The 10472-nt window shown below is 49.0% G+C and overlaps 2 protein-coding genes across 4 annotated transcripts in view; one reads left to right on the top strand and one right to left on the bottom strand.

The window, feature by feature from the left end:
- The window catches only part of FAM219A (family with sequence similarity 219 member A), a 171118-nt gene extending 170539 nt beyond the window's left edge, over positions 1 to 579 (bottom strand). Inside the window, exon 1 of one of the 2 annotated variants that reach the window (XM_019518066.1) lies at positions 392 to 579. In XM_019518066.1, the coding sequence (XP_019373611.1) occupies positions 392 to 451 (60 nt within the window). In that variant the 5' untranslated portion in view covers positions 452 to 579. The remainder of the gene's footprint in view (positions 1 to 391) is intronic. The other variant, XM_019518065.1, reaches the window with a different exon arrangement.
- A 224-nt stretch (positions 580 to 803) lies between these two features.
- The window catches only part of DNAI1 (dynein axonemal intermediate chain 1), a 239635-nt gene continuing 229966 nt past the window's right edge, over positions 804 to 10472 (top strand). The window contains exon 1 of one of the 2 annotated variants that reach the window (XM_019518064.1): positions 804 to 903. In XM_019518064.1, the coding sequence (XP_019373609.1) occupies positions 871 to 903 (33 nt within the window). In that variant the 5' untranslated portion in view covers positions 804 to 870. Of the gene's footprint in view, positions 904 to 4382; positions 4513 to 10472 lie in introns of those variants that run through there. The other variant, XM_019518063.1, reaches the window with a different exon arrangement.

Raw genomic sequence — 10472 nt, 5'->3', positions numbered from 1 at the left:
CGTATCCCCCCCCGGGAGCCCCTCAGTTACCCCCATGATGAACCCTCTCCCCCCGCGAGAATCGCGGCTACCCCCATGACGTCCCCTCCCATGACATACTCCCCCTCCCCGCGAGCCCCACGGTTACCCCCATGACGTAATCCCCCAGCGAGCCCCACGGTTAATCAATGACGTAACCCCCTCCCCCGCAAGCTCCACGGTTACCCCCATGACGTAACCCCTCCCCCCGCGAGCTGCACCGTTGTGTCCGTTAATCCGTTACGGTGACGTAATCCCCCCCTCCAACAAAGGGATGACATCATGGCGGGGTGCGTATCCCGGGGCAACCCCCCGTCAGCACCGGGAATAGGGGAGAGGGAAGAAGGGGGAGACCCCCCCGCAGACCCCTCACCAGCGGCTGCATCTCGGCGCGCACGGCAGGCACCTGGAACCGGTCTATCTCCTCCATCATGGTGCCGGCGGGCTGGGCGGGGAGCGGGCGCCTCAGGCGGGCAGGGACGCACCCGCCACCGCCCCGCGCTGCTGCCTCATCCCCGCGCCGCCGGGGTGACTCAGCCGCTCCGCTTCCGGGTCCAGCGCCGCGCCGCGCCCCCCTGCTGCATCATTCATGAGGGGGCGGGGCAAGCCGAGCGATTCCCAGGCCGGCGCGTAGGCCCCGCCCCCTGCTGCATCATTCATGAGGGGCGGGGCAAACGGGGCGAGTCACCGGCCGGCGCGCAGGCTCCGCCCCCGGGCGCGACCAAGTCTCTTCACGCGGCCGGCATGTACCATTGGCTTCCTCGGAGGCGTGCGTGAAGGACTTCCGGCCCGTTGCCATGGAGGCGGCATCAACTTCCGGGAGCGGTGGCTGAGCCGGAGGTCGTTGCAGATATGCCGGCCAAAGTGCGAGACAGGCGCCTGCAGGTAAGGGCCGGAGGGCGGGGCGTCCGCCCCCGCCACACACGTCACCGCCTGGTGGGGCGTGACGTCACGGCGCGGTTCCCACCACTGGATGTCCACCCCGTGACGTTTCCCCCCTCAGATCACACCACTGGCTCGCTCTGCCCAGCATTACATACCCTTCCGGGCAGCTGCGTCACCGCGCCGTGGCATGACCTCACCGCGCCATGGTGTGACATCATTGCTTGGCACACTTACCTCTTAAAGGGGCAGCTAGGATCCTGATAGCGACAGGTGGGCACATAGCGACCTGTCATGTCGCACAGCCTTGCACTGTGTGCTTGGCATGGTAGTCGTGTCGCAGCATAGTCTGAGCATCGTGTTTCTTATTACACCAACATGCGTGCATCTATTTCATCACCGTCCCATAGAGAGATATGATGACTTGGCATCATTATAGCTTCTAAATGAACGTGAAGAACATAAGAACTACTGTCCTGAGTCAGACCACGGGTCTGCCCGGCCTCGCTCATGGTCTGAGCATGTGAAATAGCAGGTGTTTTAAGAGGAGGAGTATCACAAACAGGTCGTGGAGAATGACCCATTCCCTGCCCTGTCTTCCCTGTCTCCAGCAGATACGTCCTTAACAGTGTGGCCGGGGCTGCCCAGATCATATGTTGTGATCCATGCACGTGGGCTGCTTGGAGTCCTGTCAACTTCAGTGAGGCTTTGTACAGGCACACGTCACAGTTCGGGATCAAAACCTCAGTCAGGTTCCCTTCCCTCTTCTCAGACAGTCAAAATATTGTAACAGTTGGTGTTAAAATCCTGCAAATGAGCTTGAAGGACAAACAGTTTTCACCCAGGTTACAAATGCCCTGTCCCTGCTTCATAGCAAGATTGTATTTTATATGTTCGATCTTGTATGTTGCAGTATCTAAATTTTGGATCTAAACTTTTGAACCACGTCCCTTTAAATGAAACACTTCTGGCATGTCATAAAAAGGGAAAAAATATTTGCTGATGAAAGCACAGAAAGTTTCGGAAGGAAAACTAGCAACGATAACAGCAATGCAGTCGATTTAGGCTTGGAGACTGATCCTGCAAACTGCTCATCTTCTGCATCTCCTGTTGAAGTTAATGAAAGCTGAAGGCATTCAGCCCTGCACGGAGCTGACTAGTTTAACTTCAAAGTTAGCTGAAGATATTGAGGTGAGTTAGCACTTTTCCTTGGGCTACACGTGCTGCTTGATTGTTCTTGTCTTTAGCGACATTGGCTCCCATCAGTTATAGAGGCTTTGTCACACAAAACCTCCTGCAGTTTGTTGCACATCACTGGTCTGGTTTCAGGAGTTTGGCATCACTACTTTCATAAATCTTCTGACCTTCCTTCTCCAAGATGTAGAAAAAAAATTCCACCTTCTCTGATTACATTTCAGGCGGCTGCTGTTCCTACGATGATTGTTTTTACACCATTGCCACCCAGCAGTTATAATATATGACTTCAAACCAGACAGAAAATTATCTAGGGAGTAGCCAGAGGTACTGTTTCCCTTGAATAGTAAGTAAGATAATACTCCAAGGTGAGGAGAGATGGTAGAGTGCAACCTTTATTATGTGCCAGTGATGTGTTCAGTATTGTACTGGGCACAAACTAGAGCCAAACTAGGTTCTGCCTGCATTAATCTAGATTCTTCTCTGTGGGCAAAGACAACCCTATCCTGAGAAACTTGTTTTCTAAAGTCCTGGTTTTTCACTTAACTCATTGAGCCCACCCAGAACTGTGTGGCCTTCACTGGACATTTTGCAAGCAAAAGAATTTGTTTACATGCAGTGTGTTGCAGACCAGGGTTTACATATCAACACCTGTGTCATTGAAATCACTGGGAGTTTTACTGCTGATTTCACCGTATTTGGATTGCAGGAGGGTGAGCTTTGGCCTATGGAGAACAAAAATGCTGTCTTTGCAATGGAGGAGAGAGGTAACAGAGCCTCAAAAACAACATATTACCAGGGACAGCAAGTGAAAGAGCAGGGATAGGAGTGAAGGCCAAAAGTTCAGCCTAAGGCTGCCTGATGGGAATAGTGATCAGAGAAGCTGGAGCAGTGCACACTGCTCTGTGAAGTAATCCAGGGAGGCAGTGGATGTTGCCCAGAGGAATTCTCTTGGCACATCTGAGATAAGGAGGAAGCAGAAGGATGACCAATAATCACAGAAAACCTCTGCTGAGCTTCCTCTTTCTGGTCTGTTGTATGGCCATCATGGCCAGTGCCAGGAGATCTTGTGATAGTGTTTGTCCATAAATGGAGGGTTTGCAAATTATTACTTAATGCAGCCAGAATCTGAGCAGGAACCTGGTATCCTCTACACAAATGTATGCCAAGATTTTTATCTTGCCAAAAAAAGGCAAGTGGCAGCAGACTCCATGATACCATACTAGTGCCATGCTCATGGCTCCATTGAGGAGCCGTCAGCTTATGCTCTTTTGTTGAGTTGCAGAATTGGGGTGGAGTAAAGAATGGCCTGCCACTGGCCCTTGCTCCAAGGGTACTAAAAGGACATGATGGTGAGGAGATGAGCCTGGAAAGATATTACTGAGACATGATTTGAGTAGGTGTGGCTGGATGGCAATGCACCTATTGGGTGTTGCACTGGAGGTGGCCAGTGCTTGCAGGGCAGGGACCTGATGACAAACCCCGCAGGACCAGGGCACAAAGGTAGGCAGAGAAGAGCCTTTTGCATGATGATGAGAGGGAGACGCAGGGGGTAGGCAACACTGAGCACTCAGCAAGGGCCATGAGCTTCATGCAGACTTGCTGACACAAGTCCACAAGGTCTTTGATTCTGGTAACCAGTGACATGCCACATGAGCCTCTACCCCCTGCACAGCACACCTGCTGCTGCCTTCATTGTGTGTGGAGAAGAGGAACTTCCTGGATAACAGAGTACTTATCTCTGACATTTCTGATGCACTCAATATTAAGAGCTGGTGATTATCAGGTCCCAAAGGACTCTATTATCCAGAAATTCATAATTTGGGGATCACCCTCAGTACCAGATAATAGGGATGTTTATGCTAAAGTTATGAAAATAATTAATAATCATACTCTGAATAATTCAAAATCCCTTTTAAACTCAGGCTGGCTGTGACAGCGATCCCTTCCTTTCATTTTTACAGGTGCAGTTTCTGTGTTTTCAATCATTGCTAGCACTTTTGTTATGCTAATAAATATTGTCATTACTTTCACTCTTTTGAAGTGCAAAGTCTCCGATCCATATGTCGTTTGAAAAGTCTCAGAAATGTGCTGCACTAACAGTCATTTCATCTTGGGATTCTTGAGATCTTGCAAACAGTTGAAGTTCTTTCTCTGGCTTTTATGCCGTCTCAGGTAACCTTCAGCAGAATCATTTCCTTGTAAATCACTGCAGCCTGTGTGATAGGCTTTCCTGTTTATGCCTCCTGCCTGCCAGTTTTGATGGTCCTGCTGTGGGGGCTTAGGTTATTGGCTCAAGTCCAGCCTATGTCAGTTGTGAGTAGGGACGCGATGTCTGTGCCTGAACAGAGCTTCCTGCAGGCTCAGGACCCACACTTGCCCCTCGCTGATGCCTGGTGGCCCATGAGAAATGAGTTGGTGAGTCAAGGGCTGGTACCCTGTTCTGGCTAGTGGGTTTCTCTTGAAAACGTGTATCAAAGGTCCTGAGTCTCTAATCCTCCCTTGCGCCCCTCCTTTCTCTGCCAAGTGTCAATGCAGGAAGCGCAGCTGGCTGCTGGCTGCAGTGCTGCCTCCTCGCGCTGTGTCTTGTTTCTGTCTGCTGCCTCCCTGCGGCTTTCCCTCATCCTGTGCATCCGCCGCCGTCCCTTTGCTCCGCATCTCTCCAGACCTCCCTCATTTCTCCGGAGCTCCACTTTTTCTCCATCTCCTCGCAACCCCTCAACTTGTTCTTCTCCTCTCATAGCCAGGCTTTCTTTCTGGGCCCATTGCCCTGGCTCAGAAAGTTGCCCTGTCATTGTCAGGTTTCCCCTCTTCGCTCCTGTCGTTCCCAGTCCCACCCTCATATCCAACATCTGCTCCATCTTCAAATGGCTTTTGATCATTTCTTCTCTCTTCTTCTCCAGATGGCTGTTACCTACCATCCCTCTGGCCCCATCATGCCTCTGCCTTCTCAGACTTTGATGTGTGATTGCTTTCTGACCTCTCATCCTGGCAACTTGAGCCTTTGTGTCAGTGGCCAGCCTGATCCTACTGCTTTACTCTCCTTGCTCTTGTCTTTGGGTCTCCAGCTGTGAATGGATGGACCCCTCCAATTCCTTGGATTGAACTGTGATTCCTGTAGCTGATTTGCCCTCAGGTATGTACACAGTGGGTTTCAAGGTGATCCATTTGACTTAATTGGAGTCAAAATTAAAGGTGCCCTTGACCCATTTTCCCTGTATCTGTGTGCTCATGAATAGATTCATAAGGCGTTCAACATGTATTAAACAACTGCATGTGGCTAAGTCATTACACTCTTGATGCATCTGTGTTAATAAAAAAGCAATAATATTCGTTGTGCTTTCATAACATCCTTCATCTCAAAGTGCCCAGCAGGCAATCAAGCCTCACATCATTCCTGTGAGGTACAGTAAGTAATAACGGACCCATTCTGGAGGTGGGAATGTGAAAGCACAGAACGTTAGTGCTGATATTTTCACCCCCAGCTCAAATTGAAGTTAATGGAGTGTCAGGCACTCTGATAATCAGGCTCCAAATGGTTCGAGCAAAGCAACTAATTGTGAGGTTCTTGGAAAAACTGGTCTTACGCAACTTCCTTCTGGACCTGTGCTAAGTCAGTGGCAGGACTGGGAATAGAGAACCCAGGGGCTCTCTAACAAGTGGCCAACAACACATAGGTTCAGAAAATTGATTTTAAAAAGTCCAACAGAAGATGTTGCTCGCTGATGAGTGGCATTAAGGTGAGTAAAGTATTAGCAGGCAGGGCTACAACTTCAGCTCATCTGGAATACTACTCCTCTGCTTTGTGGCTCTAGCGTCCTACGGCCTTTCCTACACAATGAAATGAACCCTGGGCAGATAAATCCTCACACACATGAAGCCAGGTTTAACCATGGTTTCTGAACCAGTGCAGGGTGCAGCGTCTCTTTGTTTGCACCTACAGCTCAGCTGAGTTCAAAACCAGTTCAGCTGCACTTGTCAACTCTCAATGTCAGCAACGGCTCATTTTCCCACTGTAAGAAAGGCGTATCAGTTTGGACAGCAAGATGTTTCTCATTAACCTAGGCACATGGGCTTGTGCTTGTTGCCATATAAGTGATTCCTTTTTCTATCTAAGGAACTTGTCAAAGAGAAACACAGAAGGCTTTCCATAAAATGCAAGCAACAGCCAAGCAGGTTTTATTTTCTAGCAAGGACAGGTTTGCAAAGGTGCCTGTTGGCATTAAGTATGTACTAAACCATTCTTGTAAAGCGAACACTTAGTTTAATGTTTCTCAGTGAGCAGATTAATAAACCTGTTGGCAAATTGCTGTGAAAATGGCATCCCTGGTGTGTGTAAATTAATGTTGGCTTCAGGGAAAGCCAGAAGTTGTTTTGCTTCCATGTAACATTAGTGTGCTCATTGTACCAAGTAGCTGTTTACTATGGAGGCTGCTAACATTCAAACCAGGACTAAGAAGCTAGCAGGAAACAACTAGGTTGCTTTGCTGAAATGTCAGCTCTCGATGTCTCTAACTGATGGCCCTCCCTCCCCACGGAAGTCTACAAGCCACTTTGTTCATCTGTTTTGTCAAATTATATGCTAACCTTTGTGCCCTCCTTCCCGGGAAGCAGGAGTGATCATGCCTGCGTGCTGGAAGATAAAGTAAACTTAGCAGGCACATTGTGATTGCTAAATCCTGTCGTCTCATTGTCTTGTGCTTGAGATTTAGTGAGGGGAGTAGGAAGGGAGCAGGGATGTTTTATAGTGGTCTCTGAGTAAGGCTGGGGCTCCTGTCGCCTGGTGACAGGTATTTTATTAGTTTGTAATTGGGTTCTAAGCACTGGGGAAGCTCGTTTAAAGCTTGATCAACCAGCTTCTCCCCTCCCTCTGAGGTCTCTGGTAATTCAGGCTGGACCTGCAGCCTTAGGCAGTCCAGGCCACTTTGCTTAGATTTCATTTTGCATCTAAAGGCGATCAGGACTCACAGTAGAGATGATATCTTTTATTAGACCAACAAGATTTTTGCGAAAAAAATACTTTAATTGCAAACTTTCGGGCACAAACACCCTTCATTGGGCATTGCAGAAAAGATTGTAAAAGTTCTCCTGGGTAGAAATGAAAGTTCATATTTCATAGGATTTCACAAAAGAGTCAATAGATGGAAGTCTCCTCTGGGCAGTCAGTTCATAGCTGGTCTGGAGCCTCTCACCTCCCATGAGGATCTGTGATGATGCAAGTTGCCTTGAAACAAAGGCAGGAGAAGGATCTTAGGTTTCACATGGTCACAGTTGCTTCCTGCTTGGGAAAATATGAAGATTTAATTTAAAAAAGATTTCATTTCACTTTGCAACTAAAGCAGTGATTGTCAACCAGGGGGTCTGGGGTGCCTTGAGATCCTTTTAGGGTGTTGTGGAGTGCCACACATTATTAGCACTGTTAAGTGTGAAAACACGATTCACAAGATAAAACACCAGAGATTTCAAATAGGAATCCAGAGTGAAAAGCGTTCTGAGCTCTTTGCCACAGAAGACTTGCTCTAGTATTTTCCTGTTGCAGTCAGCGCAGTCAGCCTCTGGTGTAACAGGTCTCAGGATAGAAGTTACGTTTGTCGCACGATCGACCCCCCTGAAAGCACTCTACAGCCATGCCATGACACACGTGCATGGCTGCAGAGCGCTTTTAAAGTGTCCAATCACGTGACAAACTAACCCTTGTCAAATGAGAGATCAGATGAAGGCACTCCACTTCGGAGCACCTTAGAGAGCTCGTCTTCCCAGGGTTAATTTGTGGCACCATCAGAGCTGGGCTGATGTAGTCCAGCTCTGCCACCCAGGCTATCAGCAGGAAGGGAGGGGAGAGGGGAAGTGAGCTGCCAGCTGGGGTTTGCTTGGCCTGAGCTGGAGGGGGGCAGGGTGGATTGGAGCACCCCGCCTAGTAGCCCCCCAGCCCCACTTCCTCTCCAGCTTAGGCTGGGCATACCCAGTTGGCTGCTTGGTTCCCCTCCTCCTTCCTTTCCTGCTTTCAGCCCCAGAGCTGGGAGCGGGGACGGGGTGGGAGAGAGAGGTGGCTTCTCGGCTGCAGGCAGGGTCCTCGGGCTCCTGCAGGCAGGCTTGATTTTTTTCCCCCCTCCCCTCCAACCCAGCAGGCAAATCTCTGTTTAGGGCAGTGGTTGAACTCACAGCGCGTTATATAAAGCACGATGAGTTAGCGCGGGGGCCTGCATGTCTGTCAGCAGCCTGTGAGCATGAGCTGGAACGGCTCCACCAGCGTGCTCTGGGGTGTGGCATCTACCTGTGGCATTGATAGCCTGGAGTTGGCACTGGGCTGATTTGGCCATAGCATGCAGCTGCTGCAGTGTGAATAGCTCTACAGCATCCCTAACTTGGCTTGTGTTTGCTTCAAGACAATGCAGCCAGGCTCAGGACTCGTGCACCCCCAGGAGTGAAGCCTGCAGAATCATGGTGTTCTCTCATCAATGGGCATCTTTATGCACAGCTAGAGACAAGATTCTGTTTCACCCAGGGTGGCACGGAGCTACTGAAGGGCGATTGCAAAGCGGATGGAGCTGTTCTGTTCTCAGTGGTGGCAGATGAGAGGACAAGGAGCAATGGGCTCAAGCTGCAGCAAGGGAAGCTGAGGTTGGATATTAGGACAAACTCTCATGAGGAAGGTAGTAAAACATTGGAACAGGTTACCCAGGGAGGTTGTTGAGTCTTCATCCTTGGAGGTGTTTAAGACCCAGGTAGACAAAGCCTTGGCTGGGATGATGCAGTTGGGGCTGGTCCTGCTTTGAGCAGGGGGTTGGACTAGATGTGACCTCCTGAGCTCCCTTCCAGCCCTTATTTTCTATGACTATTCATCCTCTTATTGAGGAGGCTTCAATTTATTCTGATGGAGTAAGGAGGAGACATCTTAGCAGAATTCAGGCTGTTGCATGGGGCAAAATGGAGCTGCATTGACTGACTTTACATGTCTGAAAGCTGCATAAATGCTATTTGGACATCTCAACAGCAAAACAGGATCAAGCCCTTCATGCCATGGTGAAAATAAGGAGCTTTGCCTTGCCCAAGGGGACATGATTACATAACCTACAGTGCAGGGGGAGTGTCTAGCTCTGCACCGCATGTATGGCCGGCAGCAAGCACTACGCAATGTTGGAAAAGGGTATGCTCCTCTACATTTTTGCCCTGGGCAGGATGACGTATGCCATAGCATTGCTGTGCACCCTGACTATCAGTCAGAATTTGGGCCTGAAGAATGGGTGCTGTTGCCTTGTGGAAAGGTCTCTGGAGCCACAACCCATCCCAAGGACTGCAAGCCAATCCAGTCCTGGTTTTTGCATGACTTCTGCCCTGGGGAACAGATATTTGCTTCCTCAGACACAGAAAATGATTTACCCACCAGCACCACCATCAATAACTTAGAGGTGATCTGCAGAGGAGGATAAAGTGGTTCTAAAAAAACCCATACACAATCTGTATTATTTATTTAATTATGTGATTTATATGCCACCCTTCCCAACAAAAGCTCAGGGTGGCTTACCGTAAGAGAACAGAATAATTGAAAAGGGGCAACTAGAACAAAGGAAACAAAATAACAAAATAAACCAGAGATCTACAAAGCAACATCTGGGCCTGGTTTGGTTTGCTAAATGTGTGCTCAAATAGAAAGGTCTTCTGAAAAAATGTCCAGGCCCAGGCTCTGGCAGGCCTTAAAAGGGAGTTGAGAAACAACTGCTGAGAATGGCTGGAGAACAAGACTGGATTGGTCCGAGGTATGGCAAGAAGGTGCAAAGGTTTTTACACTTTGCATTGGAAGGCAAGGACTGAAGGCTCCTTGTGTTCTGAGTGAAGCAAGTTGGTGGTTCTCAGACCTGCTTCCTAATCACCAGTGACCCACCCTCTGGGATAGCCTGAACAGGATTGAAGAGCCCAGGAAGATAGGACTCCTCTATTATTACCCCCTTACAGGACAGAAGTGAGATGCATTCGCTGGACAATGCCGGTGCAGCTTACCTGAGACATTACATGCTTTCTGCATCTTCTGTCATGCCATTTCCTCCAGCCCCCTACTTTGGTCAGGGATGGAAAAACAGGATTGTCCCATGCAAACATCAATCTGCTAGTGGTCCTTTAGTACACAGCAGCATCACTTGGGAAACTGCCAGTAGTTTCTTTCTTTTTTGATCTTTCCCCCCCATAATAAAAACATATAAATCAGTTCAGACACTTGATTTAAAGATGGACCAAATCTCACACACACAAACTGTGAAATTGGTAGTGCAGGTTGGACCACACTGAAAGTTTTCTATTGACAAAGGATCTAATGTTGCAGCTGTTAGCACCTTATAATGGGCTGCAGGCTTTGGCATTATGAAGTGTGGTAGAATACCATC

Source organism: Gavialis gangeticus, unplaced genomic scaffold, assembly GCF_001723915.1.
Source record: "Gavialis gangeticus isolate Ggan-Ray unplaced genomic scaffold, GavGan_comp1, whole genome shotgun sequence".
Lineage (NCBI taxonomy): Eukaryota > Metazoa > Chordata > Crocodylia > Gavialidae > Gavialis > Gavialis gangeticus.
The sequence above is the reverse complement of the archived record's forward strand: the minus strand, read 5'-3'. Positions and strand labels throughout refer to the sequence as shown.